Consider the following 25,224-nt stretch of genomic DNA (forward strand, 5'->3'; position numbering starts at 1 on the left):
TCCAACTCCGAGAGGCTTGCACCAGTCCATAAATGGATCGCTGGAGCTTGCACACTTTGTTAGCTCCCTTTGGATCGATAAAACCTTCTGGTTGCATCATATACAACTCTTCTTCCAGAAATCCATTCAGGAATGCAGTTTTGACATCCATCTGCCAAATTTCATAATCATAAAATGCGGCGATTGCTAACATGATTCGGACAGACTTAAGCATCGCTACGGGTGAGAAGGTCTCATCGTAGTCAACCCCTTGAACTTGCCGAAACCCTTTTGCGACAAGTCGAGCTTTGTAGACAGTAATATTACCGTCGGCGTCAGTCTTCTTCTTGAAGATCCATTTATTCTCAATTGCTTGCCGATCATTGGGCAAGTCAACCAAAGTCCACACTTTGTTCTCATACATGGATCCCATCTCAGATTTCATGGCTTCAAGCCATTTTGCGGAATCTGGGCTCACCATCGCTTCTTCATAGTTCGTAGGTTCATCATGATCTAGTAGCATGACTTCCAGAACTGGATTACCGTACCACTCTGGCGCGGATCTCACTCTGGTTGATCTACGAGGTTCAGTAGTATCTTGTTCTGAAGTTTCATGATCATTATCATTGGCTTCCTCACTAATTGGTGTAGGTGTCACAGAAACAGTTTTCTGTAATGCACTACTTTCCAATAAGGGAGCAGGTACAGTTACCTCGTCAAGTTCTACTTTCCTCCCACTCACTTCTTTCGAGAGAAACTCCTTCTCTAGAAAGTTTCCGAACTTAGCAACAAAAGTCTTGCCTTCGGATCTATGATAGAAGGTGTATCCAATAGTCTCCTTTGGATATCCTATGAAGACACATTTCTCCGATTTGGGTTCGAGCTTATCAGGTTGAAGCTTTTTCACATAAGCATCGCAGCCCCAAATTTTCAGAAACGACAACTTTGGTTTCTTGCCAAACCATAGTTCATAAGGCGTCGTCTCAACGGATTTTGATGGTGCCCTATTTAACGTGAATGCGGTCGTCTCCAAAGCATAACCCCAAAACGACAGCGGTAAATCAGTAAGAGACATCATAGATCGCACCATATCTAGTAAAGTACGATTACGACGTTCGGACACACCATTACGCTGTGGTGTTCCGGGTGGCGTGAGCTGCGAAACTATTCCGCATTGTTTCAAATGTTCACCAAACTCGTAACTCAAATATTCTCCTCCACGATCAGATCGTAGAAACTTTATTTTCTTGTTACGGTGATTTTGAACTTCACTCTGAAATTCTTTGAACTTTTCAAATGTTTCAGACTTATGTTTCATTAAGTAGATATACCCATATCTGCTTAAGTCATCTGTGAAGGTGAGAAAATAACGATATCCGCCATGAGCCTCAATATTCATCGGACCACATACATCTGTATGTATGATTTCCAACAAATCTGTTGCTCTCTCCATAGTACCGGAGAACGGCGTTTTAGTCATCTTGCCCATGAGGCACGGTTCGCAAGTACCAAGTGATTCATAATCAAGTGGTTCCAAAAGTCCATCAGTATGGAGTTTCTTCATACGCTTTACACCGATATGACCTAAACGGCAGTGCCACAAATAAGTTGCACTATCATTATCAACTCTGCATCTTTTGGCTTCAACATTATGAATATGTGTGTTACTACTATCGAGATTCAATAAGAATAGACCACTCTTCAAGGGTGCATGACCATAAAAGATATTACTCATATAAATAGAACAACCATTATTCTCTGATTTAAATGAATAACCGTCTCGCATCAAACAAGATCCAGATATAATGTTCATGCTTAATGCTGGCACCAAATAACAATTATTTAGGTCTAATATTAATCTCGAAGGTAGATGTAGAGGTAGCGTGCCGACCGCGATGACATCGACTTTGGAACCGTTTCCCACGCGCATCGTCACCTCGTCCTTAGCCAATCTTCGCTTAATTCGTAGTCCCTGTTTCGAGTTGCAAATATTAGCAACAGAACCATTATCAAATACCCAGGTGCTACTGCGAGCATTAGTAAGGTACACATCAATAACATGTATATCACATATACCTTTGTTCACCTTGCCATCCTTCTTATCCGCCAAATACTTGGGGCAGTTCCGCTTCCAGTGACCAGTCTGCTTGCAGTAGAAGCACTCAGTTTCAGGCTTAGGTCCAGACTTGGGTTTCTTCTCTTGAGCAGCAACTTATTTGCTGTTCTTCTTGAAGTTCCCCTTCTTCTTCCCTTTGCCCTTTTCCTTGAAACTAGTGGTCTTGTTGACCATCAACACTTGATGCTCCTTTTTGATTTCTACCTCCGCAGCTTTCAGCATTGCGAAGAGCTCGGGAATAGTCTTATTCATCCCTTGCATATTATAGTTCATCACGAAGCTCTTGTAGCTTGGTGGTAGTGATTGGAGAATTCTGTCAATGACGCAATCATCTGGAAGATTAACTCCCATCTGAATCAAGTGATTATTATACCCAGACATTTTGAGTATATGCTCACTGACAGAATTGTTCTCCTCCATCTTGCAGCTATAGAACTTATTGGAGACTTCATATCTCTCAATCCGGACATTTGCTTGAAATATTAACTTCAACTCCTGGAACATCTCATATGCTCCATGACGTTCAAAACGTCGTTGAAGTCCCGGTTCTAAGCCATAAAGCATGGCACACTGAACTATCGAGTAGTCATCAGCTTTGCTCCGCTAGACGTTCACAACATCTGGTGTTGCTCCAGCAGCAGGCCTGGCACCCAGCGGTGCTTCCAGGACGTAATTCTTCTGTGCAGCAATGAGGATAATCCTCAAGTTACGGACCCAGTCCATGTAATTGCTACCATCATCTTTCAACTTTGATTTCTCAAGGAACGCATTAAAATTCAACGGAACAACAGCACGGGCCATTTATCCACAATCATACATAAACAAGCAAGATACTATCAGGTACTAAGTTCATGATAAATTTAGGTTCAATTAATCATATTACTTAAAGAACTCCCACTTAGATAGACATCCCTTTAATCCTCTAAGTGATTACGTGATCCAAATCAACTAAACCATGTCCGATCATCACGTGAGATGGAGTAGTTTCATTGGTGAACATCACTATGTTGATCATATCTACTATATGATTCACGTTTGACCTTTCGGTCTCCGTGTTCCGAGGCCATATCTGTATATGCTTGGCTCGTCAAGTATAACCTGAGTATTCCGCGTGTGCAACTGTTTTGCACCCGTTATATTTGAACGTAGAGCCTATCACACCCGATCATCACGTGGTGTCTCAGCACGAAGAACTTTCGCAACGGTGCATACTCAAGGAGAACACTTCTTGATAATTTAGTGAGAGATCATCTTATAATGCTACCGTCAATCAAAGCAAGATAAGATCCATAAAAGATAAACATCACATGCAATCAATATAAGTGATATGATATGGCCATCATCATCTTGTGCTTGTGATCTCCATCTCCGAAGCACCGTCGTGATCACCATCGTCACCGGCACGACACCTTGATCTCCATCGTAGCATCGTTGTCGTCTCGCCAATCTTATGCTTCCATGACTATCGCTACCGCTTAGTGATAAAGTAAAGCATTACAGCGCAATTGCATTGCATACAATAAAGCGACAACCATATGGCTCCTGCCAGTTGCCGATAACTCGGTTACAAAACATGATCATCTCATACAATAAAATTTAGTATCATGTTTTGACCATATCACATCACAACATGCCCTGCAAAAACAAGTTAGATGTCCTCTACTTTGTTGTTGCAAGTTTTACGTGGCTACTACGGGCTTAAGCAAGAACCAATCTTACCTACGCATCAAAACCACAACGATAGTTTGTCAAGTTGGTGCTGTTTTAACCTTCGCAAGGACCGGGCGTAGCCACACTCGGTTCAACTAAAGTTGGAGAAACTGTCACCCGCAAGCCACCTATGTGAAAAGCACGTCGGGAGAACCGGTCTCGCGTAAGCGTACGCGTAATGTTGGTCCGGGCCGCTTCGTCCAACAATACCGCCGAACCAAAGTATGACATGCTGGTAAGCAGTATGACTTATATCGCCCACAACTCACTTGTGTTCTACTCGTGTATATAACATCAACATATAAAACCTAGGCTCAGATGCCACTGTTGGGTTTCATAGTAATTTCAAAAAAATTCCTACGCACACGCAAGATCATGGTGATGCATAGCAACGAGAAGGGGGGAGTGTGATCTACGTACCCTTGTAGATCGACAACGGAAGCGTTAACTTGGTTGATGTAGTCGTACGTCTCCACGGCCCGACCGATCAAGCACCGAAACTACGGCACCTCCGAGTTCTAGCACACGTTCAGCTCGATGACGATCCCCGGACTCCGATCCAGCAAAGTGTCGGGGAAGAGTTCTGTCAGCACAACGGCGTGGTGACGATCTTGATGTACTACCGTCGCAGGGCTTCGCCTAAGCACCGCTACAATATTATCGAGGACTGTGGTGGAAGGGGGCACCGCACACGGCTAAGAATATGATCACGTGGATCAACTTGTGTCTCTAGGGGTGCCCCTGCCTCCGTATATAAAGGTTCAAGGGAGGGGGGCTAGCCGGCTAAGGAGAGGCGCGCCAGGAGGAGTCCTACTCCTTCTGGGAGTAGGACTCCCCCCCTTTCCTAATTGGAATAGGATTCAAGGAGGGGGGGAAGAGAGAGAGAGAAGGAGGGGGGCGCCGGCCCCCTCTCTCCTTGTCCTATTCGGACTAGGGGGGAGGGCGTGCGGCCCAGCTCTGGCTTCCTCTCCTCTTCTTCCACTAAGGCCCACTAAGGCCCATATAGCTCCCGGGGGGTTCCGGTAACCTCCCGGTACTCCGGTAAAATCCCGATTTCACCCGGAACACTTCCGATATCCAAACATAGGCTTCCAATATATCAATCTTTATGTCTCGACCATTTCGAGACTCCTCGTCATGTCCGTGATCAGATCCGGGACTCCGAACAACCTTCGGTACATCAAAATGCATAAACTCATAATATAGCTGTCATCGTAACCTTAAGCGTGCGGACCCTACGGGTTCGAGAACAATGTAGACATGACCGAGACACGTCTCCGGTCAATAACCAATAGCGGAACCTGGATGCTCATATTGGCTCCTACATATTCTACGAAGATCTTTTATCGGTCAGACCGCATAACAACATACGCTGTTCCCTTTGTCATCGGTATGTTACTTGCCCGAGATTCGATCGTCGGTATCCTATACCTAGTTCAATCTCGTTACCGGCAAGTCTCTTTACTCGTTCTATAATACATCATCCCGCAACTAACTCATTAGTTGCAATGCTTGCAAGGCTTAAGTGATGTGCATTACCGAGAAGGCCCAGAGATACCTCTCCGACAATCGGAGTGACAAATCCTAATCTCGAAATACGCCAACCCAACATGTACCTTTGGAGACACCTGTAGAGCTCCTTTATAATCACCCAGTTGCGTTGTGACGTTTGGTAGCACACAAAGTGTTCCTCTGGCAAACGGGAGTTGCATAATCTCATAGTCATAGGAACATGTATAAGTCATGAAGAAAGCAATAGCAACATACTAAACGATCGGGTGCTAAGCTAATGGAATGGGTCATGTCAATCAGATCATTCAACTAATGATGTGATCCCGTTAATCAAATAACAACTCTTTGTCCATGGTTAGGAAACATAATCATCTTTGATTAACGAGCTAGTCAAGTAGAGGCATACTAGTGACACTCTGTTTGTCTATGTATTCACACATGTATTATGTTTCCGGTTAATACAATGCTAGCATGAATAATAAACTTTTATCATGATATAAGGAAATAAATAATAACTTTATTATTGCCTCTAGGGCATATTTCCTTCACACATGCCTCACACAAATTTGGAGTGTCACAAAATTATTCTCTTTTATTTTTGAGCAAAACTATTCATATAGCACAAAATGTACTAACTATACTAGGTAGGAAAATAATTGTGACCGACCACGGCAAGTAACCTTAGGGCTCCTTTGGTTTGTAGGAATTTTGTAGGAATCCCATAGGATAGGATTTGTATAGGGAAAATTCCTTTAGAGCCCTTTGGTTTGTAGGAATAGAATCCTATTCCTGTGAAGGAAATCTTCCTATCCTTCATATTTCATAGGAAAATAAATATTAGCCTAGACTCAATGAAAAAAAAATCCTATGATGTGAACCAAAGGGCACCTTCTTTTCTATTCCTATTCAGGCCTCCTTTGATTTGCAGGAATTTCATAGGATAGGATTCTTATAGGATTTTTTCCTTTAGAACCCTTTGGTTCATAGGAATAGATTCCTATTTCTACATAGGATTGGTTCCTATCCTCCACATTTCATAGGAAAATAAAAAAAAACCTAGACTCAATGAAAAAATTCCTTTGATGTCAACCAAATGACATCTCCTTTCCTATTCCTACTCATAGGATTTGACATACATGTCATCTTATTTCCTACAAAATTCCTATTCATACGATAATCCTATCCTATGAACCAAAAGAGGCCATCATAGGATTTCAGATACATGTCATCTCATTTCCTATGACTTTCCTATCCTATGAACCAAAGGAGGCCTTAGTCCCCGTATAAATACCCAAGCCGCCCAGCCCACCGGTCCCGTATAAATATGTAGTGTGAAATTTGAATATGGGTGGGTGGAAACTTGATATGATAGTATGAAACCTACACGACACGTGGAGGATCGAGAAGACTTTATATCTATTCAATGACATATAGCTACAACTAGGACAAGAAATGACACCGTAGTTTGATGCATATCATTTTGTACAAGATGTACGCAGTCATAGCCGCAAAGACGGACAAGATGACACGGCGAGTTTTGAAGAACCTCTCACTCGCCTGCCACTAGCGCCAGGGACATACCTAGAGTAAAAATAGCCTAGTATCCTTGTATGAACCACACACACATGACTCACACAAATTTGGCGTGTCACAAAACTATTCATATAACACAAAATGTAGTACCACATAGGAAAATAAAAAAAATTGCTCATAAAAACATCCGGTTACTACATGCGACTACATACATCTCTCATCACATTTAGAATAGACCCCCATGATTCCCACGAAGAGATGAGTTAGTCCCATGTTTGATAAGCTACTCCACCTAGCCCAGTCACATTGCAAGAGGATTTGGTGTCCGCCCTTTGAAAGCTTAAACTTCTACATGTATGTGTTGTACGTCTTGAAGAGCCATGATTTGCAGCGCATTGTCGTATTTCTTCTTGGCATAGTGCAAAATCAACTCTTGTATCGTTCGGCGTGTAATGGCATGGTTTTTTCCCGAGGCCTCTCATTTCCAGATAGTGCAATACAAATGAACACTCAACACCCGATGATGGGAGGGTAGAAGAAGAGAGATCATCTTATTGAAAGCTGGCGAGTCATGCGATTGAAGCAGACCGAGAAGGTAGAGGGTGTTATATATCCACGAGAGGAGTTGCTTCTTTTTTCAAAGACAATAAATACGCAGTGATGAATCTGAACGTGGCTGGGTGGAATCTTGATATGATATTACGAAACCTGCACAGCACCTGGAGTGTCAAGGGAACTTCATATTGATTCAATGACAGGTAGCTACCACTGGGACAAGCAATTACACATAGCTTGATGCCTATCATTTTCTACAAGATGTACCTAGTCGTAAGTAGAGAAGAGACGGACACGATGACATGACGAGTTTTCAAGGCCCTTCTGCTCGCCTGACACTGGCACCAATGACATACCTAATGTGAGTTCCCAAAAAAAAAGACATACCTAATGTGAAAATTGCCCGGTATCACTGTGTGAACCACACACACATGCCTCGTACAAATTTGGAATGTCACAAAACTATTTTCTTTTTGGAAACAATTTACACAAAATGTATTGAGTATACATAGGAAAACAATTATGACCGGCCATAGGGGGTCACCTCGCTCCCCATATAAATACCCAACCCGCCCGGCCCACCGGCCACGCCCAACCACATCCCCATTCCCACCACCCCTCGCCTCCTCCCCCGCACGCACCACACCACACGCATCTCCCCTCCCCTTCCCGCGACACAGATCCCTTCCCCCCTCTCCGCTCCCCGCTCCTCCTGCCTCCGATCTCTATAAAAGACCCCGAATTTCGAAATTTTCCGCCGACCTTCCCTGCCCGCGCGCCTCTTCCCGCCAATTTCTCCCTCGGATCCGCTCTGATTCGGCCGGCCGGCCGAGTCTGTCGCCATGGCGGAGGCGACGCTGGAGGGGAGCGAGCCGGTGGATCTGTCCAAGCACCCCTCCGGCATCATCCCCACGCTCCAGTAAGTCCCCGATCCGCCCCGCCCCGCCCCGGGTCGCCGCCGGCGAGGGCAAGGGAAGATCCCGCCCGTCGCCGGTGGCTCGTTGACCTGGTTTGGTTTGCTAGATCCTTTGGGTGCGGGTGGTGCCTGCTGGAGATGGGGCGGTAATTAGCCTAATCGGTTCGAGTAGTACTAGTAATCACATAAAAAAGTAATCACATACCAACCATACCAGGAAAAAATTAAATTGCCCCTTGATAGCTGGATTGCTGGGTGATGTAGTTACAAGGGGCGATAATTAGTCTAACCGGTTTGAGTAATAAGTATAGCAATCACATGCAATTTTGCCCCGGATATTAGGATTTGGGTCCGTCACAGCGAGGGAGAAACCCAAGGGCTTGTTCTGTCTCTGCCCCAACCAACAACCATGCCGAAATTGGTCCCTTTTTTGGACAGATGGATAGTTTATTGCCAGTCCTCGCCCAAACATAGGTGACCAAAACCTTGGCCAGCGTGTGTTTCTGACTAGAAACAATAGGATCTTGTGTGGTGTGGCGATGGAATTATCTCAACTGCTGGTGCGAGCTGAACATTTTTTATTTGACATGGTCAAGAAAGCACAAGTCATTTTTCGGTCTTGCGTGCTAGCCAGTTTATGCTTGTACCAGCCAGCGTGTGGAAACTTCATCCATGAGTAGCATGGTGTACTTGCTTGTTGTTGTGCATTGAGAAGTGTGGAGTGCCTGTGGCGTCGTCTTATATCGTTGGATTGCCATGTTATGTTTCAGCTCTAGGAACTGTAGTTTTCTCGATGATTTGTGCTTTTATGACCTTCTTTTGCCATTTCTATTGAGAAAATTGAGTTCATTGTTTGTGTATCCTCTTATCTTATGGCAGGAATATTGTGTCAACAGTCAATTTGGATTGTAAGTTGGACCTCAAAGCAATAGCTCTGCAGGCACGCAACGCAGAATATAATCCAAAGGTATGATGATTGGCCAGTGTGTTCCTGTGGGCATGTTTTCACTTAAAGTTTTTTTTATTTGCGTGCATCACAATTTTCTAAGGTTATTTGCCGTCCGGAAATATTTGTCATCAAGATGAATAAAAGGGGATGTATCTAGATGTATTTTAGTTCTAGATACAGCCATTTTTATCCATTTTGATGACAAGTATTTCCAGACGGAGGGAGTAACACATATATAAGGCTAACGTTCCCAAGGTCTTTGAGTGATGTAATTCAAAGTTGCACCTGGAGTACATGCTTCTGGTTGAGTTTTTTTTTAAATGCCAAAAGATTATGATTTCTTTTGCACATGTGCATGTTCATGTACTTTCTGTTGCATGTAAATTTTCCTGGAAAAAGACAAGTTTTGTGCCCCTTGTTTAAAAAACAAATTTAGATCTAAAAAGTTTTAACATTCCCAAGGTCTTTGAATGATGTAATTTGAAGTTGCATCCATAGCACATGCTTCTGCTTGAGGTTTTTTTTTGAAAAGCCAAAAAATTATGATTTCTTTTGCTCATGTGCATGTTCATGTACTTTCTGTTGCATGTAAATTTTCCTGGAAAAAGACAAGTCTTGTGCCCCTTGTTTAAAAAACAAATTTAGATCTAAAAAGTTTTAACATTCCCAAGGTCTTTAAATGATGTAATTTGAAGTTGCATCCACAGCACATGCTTCTGGTTGAGTTTTTGTTTTTTTTAAATGCCAAAAAATTATGATTTCTTTTGCTCATGTGCATGTTCATGTACTTTTTGTTGCAACCAAATTTTTCTGGGAAAAAGACAAGTTGCCCCTGGTTTAAAAAACAAATTTAGATAAAAAAAGTTGCTTTTTTAAGGCACAAGTTTATTTTTAGCCCAGGGCGCAAACTGTTCTTTTCCCCATGGTTTTCAGTTTGATAGGGTAACGCTAAGGAAAGATAGTAAAGATGCACCCCACAACCAGCTTGTAACATAAATAAGAACTCATTTTCCCTACAAACGAGATTCAGCAGTTAGCAGATATCATATGCCTTGTACTTAGTGCTGCAGTTACCAGACAAAACTTGACTGTAGGGGGAGTATGTTGAACTGAATGTGATGTCTTGAGGTGAATGTACGCTATTGAGTTTGCTGTACAATAAGGCATCGCCGCATCGGTGAAAGACTAGTATACAGAGAGTATGCATATTAGCAACTTGATTATCTGCGTATTTTCTGGTCATACGTCCTGTTTTATGTAACTTAGTTCTTCTGTTCCATGTTTAATGCTTTTGTTTGTTTACTCTTCTCTTCATACAGCGTTTTGCTGCAGTTATCATGAGAATAAGAGAACCAAAAACTACAGCACTGATATTCGCGTCGGGTAAAATGGTATGGTCCAACTTCACTTAAGCACTTAAGCTTGTACATGTTCTTGACTATTGTAATGCTTATTTCATGAGCTGCTGTTACACACTTGCACTGTCAGCTGTTAGAATTGTTTTATTTACAATCGCTTCATGTACCATATTAAAAAAATTATACCTAATCTGTACTCTTCATTAAATGTGCAAGTTAAATTTTGCATGCACAAGCAATTATGTTCTTATTTTTAGAGATAATTGATTACTCTGTTCTTATGTTATATACTAATGGAATGAGTAGTTACCCGTAGCTTAATTTCATTGCCGTCAAGCATTATCAAAATCTCTTGTTTATCCGTAATAGATGAACCCTAAAATAATGTACTCCAGTACCTGTGGAATGATCGAAATCTTTATTCAAATAAGCTTTCTTGGTTGTCATATTTTCGGAGATAACTGATTACTCTGTTCCTATGTTATATATCAATGTAACTGGGTCGAAATCTGTATTCAAATAAGCTTTATTGTTTGTCATCACTGATCTTATGGCAGTTTGACTGGAAGAAAGATATTTATTTTTGAAGAAAGGAACTTCTGTTCTGTCTTATTGATTGAAAAGTGTATAGGTTTAAGAGAACTATTTTTTGAGCAACCGTTTCAGAGAACTACCACCATGTATACAACTCGCCATCCATCTTTATTTATGTTAACGCAAGTCCTGTTGCAGGTATGTACTGGAGCAAAGAGCGAACAGCAGTCCAAGCTTGCAGCAAGAAAGGTATGCCATTGTTTGCTTCGATTATTTTGTCTATGCTGGCTGAGAGGTTTCTGAAGTCTAACACACAATGTTGTTCCCAGTATGCTCGTATTATTCAGAAACTTGGCTTTCCAGCTAAATTCAAGGTAACTAACTATTCCAGGCATATTCTCATGAGTACACCTGCGCTCTGACCAATTTCATTTTGTGAGACTGTCCTAACTTTTGTGCTATATCAGGATTTTAAGATTCAGAATATTGTTGGCTCTTGTGATGTTAAATTTCCAATTAGACTGGAGGGCCTCGCATATTCTCATGGTGCTTTCTCAAGTGTAAGTCGAATGGTTCTATGTTTCTTTGAGAACCTCTGCTTGTGCATGTTGCTGTTATTCTCGAGTGTAAGTTGAATGATGTTTACCTTAATGTTTTTTTATTTTACAGTATGAGCCAGAACTTTTTCCTGGCCTGATATATCGAATGAAGCAACCGAAGATTGTTCTTCTGATTTTTGTTTCAGGCAAGATTGTCTTGACCGGAGCAAAGGTAGCTGTCTTTTATCTTATATACTTTAATTGGCTATTCTTTTCGTACATCTGAAAGACACTAATTTTTTTGTCTTTCCAGGTGAGAGAAGAGACATACACCGCCTTTGAAAACATATATCCTGTACTCACAGAGTTCAGAAAAGTCCAGCAATGGTATGCACTATTATTGATAATGTTATGTTTGCCGTGTGCTAGAAACTTAGTAAAATAAGGAGATCTCCTGTTCAGTTGTTGAAGTTTGAGCATTTTAGTGGATAGTTGCAGGGAACATTTTTCTAGTGTAGAGCAGCTGTGTGTTGTGTGAATTCTTGAATATTATGATTGTAGTTGGTCATTTAATTTGTCCTTGTGGAGCAGCACACTCATGCTTTTCTGTGGAGTTTTTACATTTTGTTGAATGGAGGTTGATGAGAATGTTGTTCATCTTGAGGAAAGTTGATTTTTCAGTCCCTTGACCTCTCTACTTAGGTGCCATTGCTGTGGCTTAGATTTCTCTATATGCAATTGATGCAATAATAATGCTGTACGGTTTTGATAGATTTATGGCTATGCGTCCTTTCTTCTTGCAGAAGATGCTGGATAGTGCAATTTACCTTTTTTAGATTTGCATCGAGACATTTGTCTAGAAGAATAAAACTGATTGTTTCTTACTTGTCTCTGTTTGCAGATTAACTTACTGAACTCACAACTACAAGGTCCCCTGAGATTTTGCCATCTTGTGAGACGTGACTGCTAATTTCAACTGTACATATAGTCTGGAGGAGTCCATAGCATGTTGTAATTTGATGCGAGCTTTGATGTGCGGTGGTTGGGTCGCAAGTCCATGTTGTGGATGGAGGCTTGAGGCGTCGTATCCGTTTGGTCTCTTGATTGATGATGATAATAGGTCCACCGTGTGATAGAGGAGTCGGTCAACAAAAAGGGTCGTTACTTCTGAGTAGAGTTTATGTCTGAATTGCAGCACAGAAGACAGCTTGTGTGTGAGTCTTCTCTGAGTACTTCCAGCGAACTGCACTGCATGGTGCAAGTTCTCATGCTGTAGGTACAGTGATGAGAAGGCTGGTGTCGACAGACAATGTCATGTTGGGCAATCTGTATGTGCGTACTGCTGGACCTATGTATGTAGTAACTATATCTGTCATTTTTTTTTTCTGTTGTGTTTATTCTCCTTGAGATGTTTTTGACTTTGCATTAGAATGAACAATGAAAACTGTTGTATGTGCTGCTAGATTTCTTGGTTTCTCCATTGTGTTTGCTGCATGCATACCCATGGTGCTTCCCTGAAGAATCTTGGACAGAGATGATTTCTTCTGTTTTTTGTGTTTGCTAAACGCACGCCTGGTTTTTCTTTTGCACCTCGTCGGTTGAATGATCCCTGTGCAGTGGCGCTTTTGAGCCACTTTTCTCTTAGCCGTTCGATTCTGATCAAACGTACCAGAAAAAAGTGTCTTAAACAGATTTTTCAGATCAATTCAAGGGCTCAACGGCGATGAGGGTGGCTTCGTGGTGCTGATCCTTGAGGGCGCGTGCAAAAATGCTTCTGGGCTGTCATCGACAAGGCTTTGCCATGGGAGCGGCAACAAAGGCGCGATCTGCTGGAGGCAGTGGACCTCGATGTAATTTATGTTGGGTTGTTTTGTACTTCTAATGAGCTTTTTTTAGTAGTGGGCTGTGGTGTGGCGCCATGAGGATGAGGGCAAGCAAGCAAAGCAAGAAGGCTTTGAAGAGTCAAATCAGCGATCCGATCCACTTGTACATTTAGGCATTTAGCGTGACAGCCTCAGGTGTTACTGCTAATTAATGCTGATGCACTCGCGGCCTCAGGTACCGGAGTTGAACTAATCGTACATACATACATACAGGGAACAAACGGAGCTACAGGTACTACTAGTCGTAGCAGTGCGACCGCTGAACTAGCCAGCTAGTGCACGTTGTAATCACGTTGACCACAGATAATCTGCCACCTAAACCGTCGACAGCGCTGCGCCGGCGGCGAACCGGCACCGCCACCGCCGGCCGTTCAACAGCTACCATGCATGCGTCCACCTGATGGCGCCACCGGCCGGCGGCACCTGTCGTCAGTCGGCCGGCAAGGCAAGGCGGCCGTCGCGTCGCGTGGTCTGGTCACCGCGTCTGCGGCGTGGGGGCGCCGGCCCCGCCGAAGTACTGGGTGCTGAGATCGTACCGGTTGGCGGCGCCGTCGCCGTCCTGACCACCGCCGTTTGAGGCTGGGGAGCCGTGCTGGTGCGCGCCGTCGTAGACGATGCGAAGGCTGGGGTCGCCCGGCTGCCACTCCACCTTCTTCTTGGCGCCGCACCGCTTGTCGCGGCACCGGAAGTAGCTCCTGCATGCACAATGCGCCGTGCCTTCGTCGTCAATCCATTAAAATCAGATTAGGAGTAAGGTTTTCACGAGGTGTTGGCCGTGCGCACCTGATTTTCTGGATGTTCTTGATGAACTTCTGGCCGTACTTCTTCCACTGGTACCCGTCCTCCGGCATCACCAGCGGTTGAACGCCGGCTGCCTCCTCCGCCCAAGCTGCCTGCTGCTGCTCCTCCTCGTCGCCATGATGACTGCGCTCACCTTCTCCGCTCCCTCTGCAAACCAATACATACAAATATAACTCATCGATCACATAAATGATGAACGAGCACTTTAATTCGACTAAGAAAATAGGGGCATGCATGAATCTAGCTAGCTAGCAACCAGCTAAAATGAAAACTCGACCGAGACAACATTCGGCGAACCAGATCAGATTCAGAGCACACAAGGATTTGGAGCAGATCAAGGAAGGATGAACGAATGATTCCTATGAAAGGGACGCCTTTGTTTTGCTCGGCGGCCGGCTTGGTGAATGGAGTAGTATATATCCCATGTGGATATGTTTGGAGAAACCGTAAACGATCGACCACGACAACAGATTAATTAGGTCAGTCATATGTATGCATATGCTAATTAAGTTGCTAACCGTAAAACCAAAATGGTTTAGCCAAAAATCCAACACAAATTAAAATGAATATCTTCACACATAGAGATCGAGAGAGAGAGAGAGAGAGAGAGAGAGAGAGAGAGAGAGAGAGAGAGAGGCGAGGGGGGGTCATACTCATACGTTGTGGGGGGTTGTGAGGTTGAGGCCATGGCGGAAATCGACGAGGCTAGCGGGTCACCGGAGTGCTTCCATACTTACGCTGTTGCTAACTAGATACATGAACGGATGGGGGACATTGATGCTGTGAGCTTCGGCTAGTTGCAGAAGAGAGTGTATATATATACACGAGAGAGGGGTGGGGGTCGAGAGATCGGAGTACTGCTAGTGGATGAGAGAAGCTCTCGGGGGTATCAATCGAGGTTATTTTGTTCAAATGGAAGCTTCAACGATGCAACGCGCGCGTGTTAACGTCGTCTGAGACCAGGAAAACTTTGGGTCACACTGTCCTACCCTAGCTACCCAGCTGATTCAGCAAAATTAGCTAGCGTGATGCTGTGCACGTACCAGCACTATTAACCAAATTTACATCGGGCCCTAGTTTCAAGTGCGCTACTAGCTAGTGATTATATATAGCTTAGTGAAATCAATCCAAGTCAAGTTTTTTTTGTTATTGCCGATTCGAAATCCCCAGCCGTCGGATCAAGTTTCTTTTTCAATAGTTCTCTAAAAGAAATTAAAAATATCATTTTATAGACACGGAACACAAAGTACGTACGTACACGCGCGCACGCACGCAGTCAACCGAATTTTGTAGTTGCAGCACATGAAAAATCTTGATGTGGCCTCGCTATCAACGGGTCTACTTCGCCTGCAAGGAGTCCAGAAATATTACCCAGAAGAATTGATCCAGGAAACATAGATAACGCTGCATCCATTGAACCAGGCAAGGCAACTAGCTAGCCGTATGTTAATCGGCAAGTGGTGCCACTGCGTGATGTGATCCTCTCACATAAAATATAGACTCATGGATGCATGGCATGCAAATTCACCCATGGATCACACGGAGGACGGACAGTGTTGCCGTGAAGGCGGCCGTGTGGGCTTCCCGTTAGCACACGCCCGTACTCATCAGCGGCCTGACGTCGGCCGCGGTGCGTCAGTCAGGGAACCTTTCCTGGCCATGCATGCATGGCGCGCGCTGGCTTGTTCCGGGAAGCTGCCTCGGCGATCAGTTCGGCTGATTAGTTTGGTGCGATGCTGGCGCCTGGCGCTGGATCCAACGGGCTTCGCTTCACCTTCGTTGTTGCTCACATGGAGCTTCCTTCCTCTTGTCTTGGTAAAAATCTTCTGTGTGTGGATGGTGAAAACAAACTGTTATTAGTTACTATGTCCTTTTCGGTTTATTAGGCTCCTGTGTGTATCCCTAGCTGGATACTTATAAAAATAATATCATTTAAAAAATAATAGATTGAAGATGAATAGATTGAAAGTTTACCGTAAAAAAATATATCATTTAAAAAATTTAAATGCCCTGGTTTTTAATGGTAGTGCAACTTTTGTGGATACACAATTTGTGTTGCATTAGGTGACCATAAACGAGCAGACATCTTCAACCTCTCCAAGATCTGCGGAAACCCTAGCTATCATGCAATTACTAGCACAATCAGTAGATCAGATCTAGATACTCTGTCTAAATTGTCCACCCCCAACTCGATGAGTTGACTGCCAGCTCACTGAGTACATCTTGCACACCATCATCGTAACCCATTTGTGATATATATAGTCACATACAAGCAGGAGCGTGATTTTGTTACTCATACAGTGAGGGTCGAACCTTGGTAGATTTGGTGTCGCTTGTTTATATCTGATAACCCGAGGTGGCTTCTCTTTGTCCCACTGTTCACTAGTGGAGAAACGGGCTTTAGTCCTGGTTGGGAACGGCCTTTAGTCCCGATTCACCAACCGGGACAAATAAATCGAGACTAAAGGCCTCCATCCTTTAGTCCTGGTTGGCCACGACCCGGAATTAAAGTCACTCCACATCAAACTTTCTTTTAAGTTTGATCAACATATATAGAAAATTACGCTAAAATCTATTCGACCTAAAATTAAACGTCCTATAAAAATTTACAGAGGGAGTACAACATTAAACATATATATTATGAAAATATTTTCTATAAGAATTCAGTGAAACTAGAGAAAATCAAGATTGGTCTAGAGCAAGTTAAATGCCATATGGACGCATCGGTCGATCATCTGTCCATCATTGACCTTCCGTCCATGGAAACTTTTCTTCTTATAGCTCTTAACACATGGGTGATAAAGTGATACTCGTATGCAACGTACGTGTTGCTTTTCTTTGGCTCTCAATCTTAAAAGGAGTACTACCAAATTAGCCACATGCAGCACTAGTCGCCATGTTTTCTTCCATTCCATGCAGGGAGAGTCGTCGTCTCCTCGATCGTGCTGCACTGCTGCACCCGCCGACGCCGGCCGGCCGGCTCGCTCGGAACAAAGCAAGCAAGCGCCCCGTTTCCTCGTTGCTTCCCTGCCGCGCGCTTGCTTTTCTGCAGAGTGGACGACGACGGCGAGAAATCGCCGAGAAAGCTCCGCCGAGAGTCCAGTCGTCGGGGTCGTCAAGCTAAGGCGTCGGCTTCTGCATGCTCCCTCCCCGCGGGCCGGCGACGCCACATAATGCCAGTGCCTCGGCCAGGGTGACAACAAAGTGGCTGGGATAGATGCCGGCAACACGGTGTGCAACAGCTGATTGAGTTTTGATTCTTCAACGCATGCAAGACGGCGAGAGTATCCGCGCGGCTAGGTAAGGTAAGGTAAGGTAAGGCTGCGAGTCGCCGTGTCCCTGTCCTGCACTCCTGCTACCGCCTACCGGCATGCCGAGTTGCCGACATACTCACAAATGATATAGCAACAGGACGGACGGGGAATGAATGGTGGCATACTGGCGTCCATTGAGCTCGGACGACCCTGGTCGGTGTTGGCGCAACAAGGCGGCGACTTGGGGGGGAAAAATCTAGCAGTGCTTCGGTGACAGACAAAGATGTTTCCTATACTTTTCTTGGAGTAGAACCATCGTTGACTACTTTGTTAGTGACAGCCGACTAGGCGGGCGGGCACACTGGCAGTACGGAAGGAACAATAAAGGGAGAGGACATTCAGCGTGGCGGAAAATGCCAACGGAGGCCTCCAAGGAGCTTGGTATTTGAAAAAATAAATCAAAAGTCATATTTCAAAGTTTCGGAAAAAAATTCCACGGAAACTTATATGATTCCCGCATGCACGTGTCAAAAAATCATTTTAAAATTTTGTGATTTGAAGGCTGTACAGATAAAACAAAATCCCAGCCCAACAACAAGAAAAATCGGGCCATTTTAGAAAATACGTTTTTGTCTTTTTTCTATACGCCACGCGGTGAAGTATATGTACATGAATTTTTGCACATATGCAATGCACATGTGGGAGAGTGTATACATTTTTTGTTTAGAAAAGTTCACGCTGTGGAAATTCGTATTTTGAAAACGAGCTCCGTGGAGCTCGGCCTCCAAAAGCCATCACTCTGCGCGTCGGTGCTTTGAAATGAGAGAAGCATATATGTACGCAAGTTCATGAAGAATCAAACTTGTATGTTTCTTTCACATGGTTGGATGAAATGGATACATGTAAACCTCTTGATAAAAAAAGTGCACATTTTAAATCAAAAATCAAATGAAATTTCACACAACTACAACTATGATAAAGAAAATGAACAAAACTTTTCCCAACATGAAATGGACAAAATCACCACAATACACGAGCATTCATGTATAGCAAAGTTTGTCCAAATTGAGATTTTTTTTTCTCGGCAACTTAGGAATATCAATTGAGAAAAATTAATGTTAAATTGGCGACCCTAAGCGTCGCTCCTTAATGTTCTAAGATGTGTGATCAAACAACTGAACTGTTCTACAAGTAAAGTAGCACACAACTTTGTTCTTTTTACGCAATGTTAAGAAACCCCCAACTTTTAAAAGGGAAAAATTGCCCTTCACAACCCAGTTTAGGAGACTAATTGTATTATCTGGATTAGATTCTTTTTTAGAGTAACCTGATTTTTTTTTGGGGGGGGGGGGGGGGGGGGGGCGGGGGGCTGGATTAGATTTGATTTTCTTTAGCAAATCCTGGATTAGATTGAATGATTAGCATATGTTTATTTAGGGAAACAGCTGGACCTTTACACAGCCCGGGGGCTCCAAATGCCACATATAGCGGCCATGAATAAAACTCAAAACATGCTTAGCTAGACTATGAGCATCTACATTAGATCTCTAAACTAGTGTTTGAAGATAGCTCCAGAAATTATCCTTCTAAGGTCTGAAATCTCCCTTATGATCATGACATTTTCTCCAAGACTTTCATCATGGATACTTTGGATCACCCCTTGGCAATCAGAGGCTACCTGCACCGACATAACTCCTTGATCTTGAGCAATATATATATCTTCTCTACAAGCTATTTCTTTCGCATATGAGGGATCTTGAGCACGTCCATAACTAGGTCCGAGGCCCCAATGAACTCCCCTGATTCATTTCTGAAGATAATAGCCACATGTGTGTTTTTTTAGACTAAAAGGAGGGCCACAGCCCCCCCCCCCCCCCCCGGGTTCCATTACCAGAACGAAACCAGAGATACAAAAACCATGTCCAAAACGCGCGTCTCAGAGAAAATAAAGTGCAACTTACATCTTTAGGGAACCAACTGGTTGGTTACATATTACTACTAGACTCTTCCTAAGACTCATTACTGGGATAACTCAGAGAAGCACGGAGCTGCAGAACACACCCCGGAGAATCCTGGGACAAAACGAAGAGAAAACTAGAACTCAATGACAGAGTTGTCGGTTTCCATCGCTGCCTCGGCACTTTTCTTCCTCTTTAGTGGAGTCGTCTCAGGGGAGTTTGAGATCTCCAGCGGCGTGGTTGGGCTTGTCATCAATTTGGGGATCCAGCCACCACTTCTTGGTGGGGAGGTAGAACCATCTTCACCCCCAGCTCTGTCTTTCTGCGTTGTCGGGTCTTTGAACAGCATCTCTCGCAGGGTAGCCTTTTTGCCCAAAGACTTAAGGTTCATCCCACTCCCGGCCTGAAAGGGGTCTGAATCACCTGAGTAATCAAGTGGGATAATCTCTCCATTTTTGTCAAGTGAGCCCCCTTGTAGAGGATCATCCATCTCTTGATATTCACCTGTATCATACACCAGATTGCATTCATGTCGGTCCATTTTAGCATTATTGAAGACATGGGCGTTTCTAATTTTCCAGATGCTCCACAATGCACTGGCACAGACAGAATTAGTGGCGGCATGATTTTTACTAGCAGGCCACTATCTAGCAATGGAAAAGAAATCCCCCCCCCCCAAGGGTAATACCCAGGAAATTAGAAATATGCTGCCAAACAATCCTAGCGACAACACACTCAAAAAATAAATGGCTAACAGTTTCATGCTCCGTGCAAAAGACACACTCAGGGGTTTTTCAATCCCTCTTTTCTTAAGGTTATCTTTTGTCATGGGTTTATTATACGATAGCAGCTATAGGAAAACTTGAACTCTAGGTGGCACCACAATGGACCATATGGAGGGAATGAATACCCGTTGTACCCCTCTAAAGTTAATAATACTATAAAGGGAACCAGTAGTGTATTTTCCTTTCGCCTCATATTGCCAAATGAGTGCATCCTCTTCATCCATATAAGACACCCCCTGATGATTTGCTCTAGACAATACCATTCTTCCATCATGGTAGGGTTAAAATTTCTTCTAAAAGTTAGTTTGATATCGTGACCATCCCACACTTGGGAAATAGTCACACACTGCCGGTGACAGATAGAATAAAGGGGCCAAAATTGAACAGGCAATGGAAAAACACCAAACCAAGTGTCCTCCCAATATCTTATTTTGTTCCCTTTCCCAACATGCCACCTATATCCAAACTTAAGTGCTTTGGCAGCCCACAATACCCCCTTCCAAAAGACTGAAGAGTTTTGAGGCTTGCAGGCAAAAATGTTTGGTTACTTTCCCATGTAGTTTTTGTCTACTACTTCTTTCCAAATTTTTCCTTCATCCTCTATGTATCTCTTAACACAATTGCCTAACATACACAGGTTTACATATCTAAGATTTGGTACACCTAGTCCACCAAAATATTTTTTCATGCAAACCAGATGCCAGTTGGCAAGGTGCAGTTTCCTACTGCCCTCAAAATCACTCCACAAGCAATGGGCCATTTGACTGTTAATTAAGTCTAATGCCCATTTAGAGAATTTGAAAAAGGACATCAAATAGACAGGAATACTAGAGGGGCATGCTTTAATGAGGGTTAGTCTGGCAGCATATGACAGAAGCTTTCCTCTCCATCCTGCAATTCTTTTTAGGATCTTATCAATAAGAGGTTGGATATCCTCTCTTCTCAACTTCTCATAATGGAGAGGTACCCCTAGATATTTGATGGGGAAAGCACCAATCACACATCCAATTATCTCAGCAAAGAGCTTGGATTTAGTATCAGTCATGCCTATAGGAATAAGTTCACTTTTAGAGTAGTTAATACTCATTCCAGAAAACATTTTCGAAACAAGTAAGAATCTTTTTTAGGTTCTCAGCTTTGTGCTCATCTTTTTCTAAAAAAAGTATGGTGTCGTCTGCATACTGCAAACATATGACTCCATTTGGCACCAAGTCAGAACCAAGCCCTCTAATCAGCTCATGTGAAGCGGTCTTGATCAACATCCTGGTTAGTACATCAACGACCAGAGATTGAAGAGAAGTGGGGACACTGGGTCTCCTTGCCGCAAGCCTTTGTTAGTAACGAAAAAATTACCCTCTACACCATTAATTCTTACTCCTAGAGATCCTTGGTGAGTGATCTGCTTTATCCACTTTGTCCAAGTGGAGCTAAAGTTCCTTTTATGAAGAATTTCTAGCAAGAAGTCTAGGTTCACCTTGTCAAAGGCTTTCTCATAGCACCAGACCAGAGTTGTTAGTTTTAACCGCAGAATGCAGGACTTCATGCGTTGTGACCATGCTCTCTAAAATAAACCTGCCTTTTATGAAGGCTGATTGGTTATTAGAAGTCAATAGGTTCATAAGAAGAGTTAATCTATTCGTAAGCACTTTAGTGAATACTTTAAAAATACAGTTAAGAAGACTGATAGGTGTAAATTTTTTTCATATTAGTAGCATCTTTTTCTTTCGGGATCAAGGTGAGGATGGCAAAATTTAATCTATATATATCTAGGGTGCCAGAATGGAAATCCTGGAAGAGAGCCATAACGTCAACCCTGATGATATCCCAAAATTGTTGTAGAAAAAGGAAAGACATCCCATCTGGGCCTGGCGCCCCTTCAAAGTACGACCCAAATATGGCTGCTCTCACTTCTTCTTCAGTAAAAGGGGCAATTAGTGAAGCATTATCAACTTCAGATACTTGATCCTCAGGGGCAAAGAAATTATCACTAATGCTAAAGCCTTTTCTGTCCTCTTTTTTAAAACAGATCTTTATAAAAAGAAGTAGCTATTTTAAGCATCCCATCTAAGTTAGTAACGGGACCATCTGGACTATCTAGAGCATGAATCAGAGTCTTTCTCCTCCTCTGGTTTGCTATAGTATAGAAATATTCAGTGTTTTTGTCTCCTTCTAAAATATCTCTATCCCTAGATCTCTGCCTGGCCTTTGTTTCTTCCTTCAGCCAGATATGATTTAACTCTTTAAGAATCTGCTTCATCCGCTCCACCTCTCCTTCAGAGAGTGGGGTGGTTTCAGCTTTTATGTCAAGGGTGTCATATTCCTCAGTAAGAGTTTTCTGCTCTTTCCTAAGAAGAGCTTCTACATTTTTGCTCCACCCTTTGGCAAACTTCCTAAATCTCCTAGCTTTCTCCTGCCAAATGTCTACAGCAAAGGATTGCTTCACTGGAGCAGCCCAGTTCTTAGCAGCTAGCACTTTGAATTCCTCTCTAAGTAGCTACCACTTCTCAAATTTAAAATTATTGCTCCTGGGAATAGACCCCGGACCTGAATCCCATAGTAATAGAGTGTGGTCACTACCAGTTCTGGGAAAGGCCTGAGAAGAGCTTAAAGGGAAGATAGCATCTAGTTCAGTGTTGCAAAAAATTCTACCTATTGTAGACATAATGAGGTTACTCTGATTATTGGCCCAAGTATATTATCTCCCTGACATCTTGATCTCTAATAAGCTCCAAATATCAATCCAAGCATTGAACTTATCACTCCAATGGTGATTAATCTTTCCATTGTTCTTATCTTTCTGATATCTAACCAAGTTAAAATCTCCCCAAATAGGGTAGGTTGTTGGTCTCCCATACAGAGGTTATGCAGCTCTGATAGGAAATCATCCTTCCCCTCATCATATGGGGAACCATATACCGCTACTACTCTAAAAGAGGTATCACTAGGTTTATCTTTAAGGCTGCAACCTACTGGAGATTTTGCCGCGTCTCTCAAAAAAATTTGCGGGCCGGCCGCGTTTTTGGGGTCTGTTCGGGCGGGATTTTCCGCGCCAACCCGCATTTTGATGATTATTTTGCGGGTCGGGGCTTTTTGCGGGGTCTGTTAGAGTTGCTCTTAGCACCGCACCGCTTGTCGCGTCACCGGAAGTAGCTCCTGCACAATGCACCGCGCCCTTCTTCGGTTCGTTTAAATCTAAGAAGATTTTTCTCAAGGTATTGGCCGTGCGTACCTGATTTTCTGGATGTTCTTGATGAACTTCTGGCCGTACTTCTTCCACCGGTACCCATCCTCCGGCATCACCAGCGGCTGGCCGCCGGCTGTCTCCTCCAGCCAAGTTGCATGCTGATCCTCCTCGTCGCCGTGATGACCTCGCTCACGTCCTCCGTCCCCTCTATACACAAATACAAATCTAACTCAACATCGGCTACGTTAAGGAGAATGAGCTAGCAATTAACAATGCATTAGACGATGCTTTAGGACCCATGCACGAATCTGGCTAGCTATCTAAAAACTCGAGACAACAGAGCACACACGGATCTGGAGCACGAATCTGGCTAGCTATCTAAAATCTCGAGGATGAATGAATGATTCCTAAGAAAGGGACGCTTTTGTTTTGCTCGGCGGCCGGCTTGGTGAATGAGTAGTATATATCTCATGTGGATATGTCCGGATCAACGACTCCGGAGATGCTTGCTCATACATGCACATATAGTGTGTACTTCCTCCGTAGTAATGATCTAAACACTCTTATATTAGTTTACAGAAGAAGTACTTCATGAATTGAAAACCTGAAAAGACCACGACAACAAACTAATCAGCCACAAGTATGCATGCTAACCCTAAAGCCGAATTGGTTTAGCCACACACAAAAAATACTATTCTACAGATAAAAACGCTCTTATATTATGGGATAAGGGGAGTACAAGCTTAAGGTTGAGGCGTAGAGAGAGAGAAAGAGAGGTGTGAGGGGGGTCATACTCATACGCTGTGGGCGGCTGTGAGGTCGACGCCATGGCTAGCTGGTCACCGGAGTACCGCTCCCATGCTCATGCTGTTGCTACCTACCCACATGAACAGATGGCGGCCTTGATCCTGTGAACTCCCGCTACTTGCAGCAGAGTGTATATTTATATGAGAAAGAGAGGGGGGTCGTGGGAGGGATCGGGGGGCTAGTGGAAGCTCTTGGGGCGATACATTTATCGAGGTTGCTTTGGTCAAATGGAAGCTTCCACGATGCAACGTGTGTTAACGTAGTCCAGACGAAGAACGGAGCAAAAGCTTTATGTTTCATAATTTTTGTCGTGGTTTAATTTGAACTAAAACCACAATAAGTATTATGGAACGAAGGAAGTAACAAAAAAACATTTCCTAAAACTCCGAACAAAAAGTATACACACTCGCTCATCTGGAAGATCGACTAAATCACAATTGTCGTCTCGCTATCAACGGGTTTACTTCGTTTCTAATGAGTCCAAAATTTTACCTGGAAGACTTGATCCAGAAAGCATCTCTTTTTGCTTTTTTGACAAAGCAATATATCTAACTAGGCAACTAGACACATATGTTAATTAGTAAGTGCCATTTTGTGATGTGATAAACTTCGTTCAAGTTGATTAACGTTCTTGTCATGGTTTTGGTTGCCTACGTCCAACCAAAACAAAGGCTCGTCGATGCATCATGCATGGCTTGCATATAATTACCAATATCACAGGGATGGTAGTTACTACCGTGATGGCTGCCATGGCCTTTCCGTTTGCACGTACGCCCGCATGCAGCGCATGCTCATCAGCGGCCTGACGTCGGCTGGAGTTCCCAGAAGCTGCCTTGGTGATCAGTTGAGGC

The 25,224-nt window shown here is 43.4% G+C and overlaps 2 protein-coding genes and 1 long non-coding RNA gene across 4 annotated transcripts; 1 reads left to right on the plus strand and 2 right to left on the minus strand.

Annotated features, from left to right (window-relative positions):
* Positions 1–8,010: 8,010 nt before the first annotated feature.
* On the plus strand, positions 8,011–13,165 carry LOC147974402 (TATA-box-binding protein 2). Its single transcript, XM_087517455.1, has 9 exons — positions 8,011–8,324; positions 9,201–9,288; positions 10,590–10,661; positions 11,361–11,411; positions 11,492–11,536; positions 11,630–11,722; positions 11,832–11,933; positions 12,015–12,088; positions 12,603–13,165. Coding segments are annotated over exons 1-9 (603 nt in total). The 5' UTR covers positions 8,011–8,247; the 3' UTR covers positions 12,604–13,165.
* A 484-nt stretch (positions 13,166–13,649) lies between these two features.
* LOC147974403 (putative WRKY transcription factor 34) lies at positions 13,650–15,191 on the minus strand. 2 transcript variants are annotated; one of them, XM_087517457.1, is made up of 3 exons: positions 15,045–15,191; positions 14,368–14,532; positions 13,650–14,279 (listed from the first exon to the last, which is right to left on the minus strand). In XM_087517457.1, the coding sequence occupies exons 1-3, from the start codon at positions 15,071–15,073 to the stop codon at positions 14,060–14,062; spliced, it is 414 nt and encodes a 137-aa protein (XP_087373583.1). In that variant the 5' UTR covers positions 15,074–15,191; the 3' UTR covers positions 13,650–14,059. The 2 variants fall into 2 exon arrangements, with proteins under 2 accessions (XP_087373583.1, XP_087373582.1); XM_087517456.1 differs by having other exon boundaries at positions 15,039–15,190.
* Positions 15,192–19,971: 4,780 nt separating this feature from the next.
* Positions 19,972–24,488, minus strand: LOC147974404 (uncharacterized). Its single transcript, XR_015600094.1, has 3 exons — positions 24,361–24,488; positions 23,612–23,773; positions 19,972–20,101 (listed from the first exon to the last, which is right to left on the minus strand). It is a non-coding gene; the product is annotated as an uncharacterized LOC147974404 (long non-coding RNA).
* Between the last annotated feature and the right edge of the window lie 736 nt (positions 24,489–25,224).

Source organism: Triticum urartu, chromosome 4A, assembly GCF_056163025.1.
Source record: "Triticum urartu cultivar PI428250 chromosome 4A, HENAU_Tu73, whole genome shotgun sequence".
NCBI classification, from domain to species: Eukaryota; Viridiplantae; Streptophyta; class Magnoliopsida; order Poales; family Poaceae; genus Triticum; species Triticum urartu.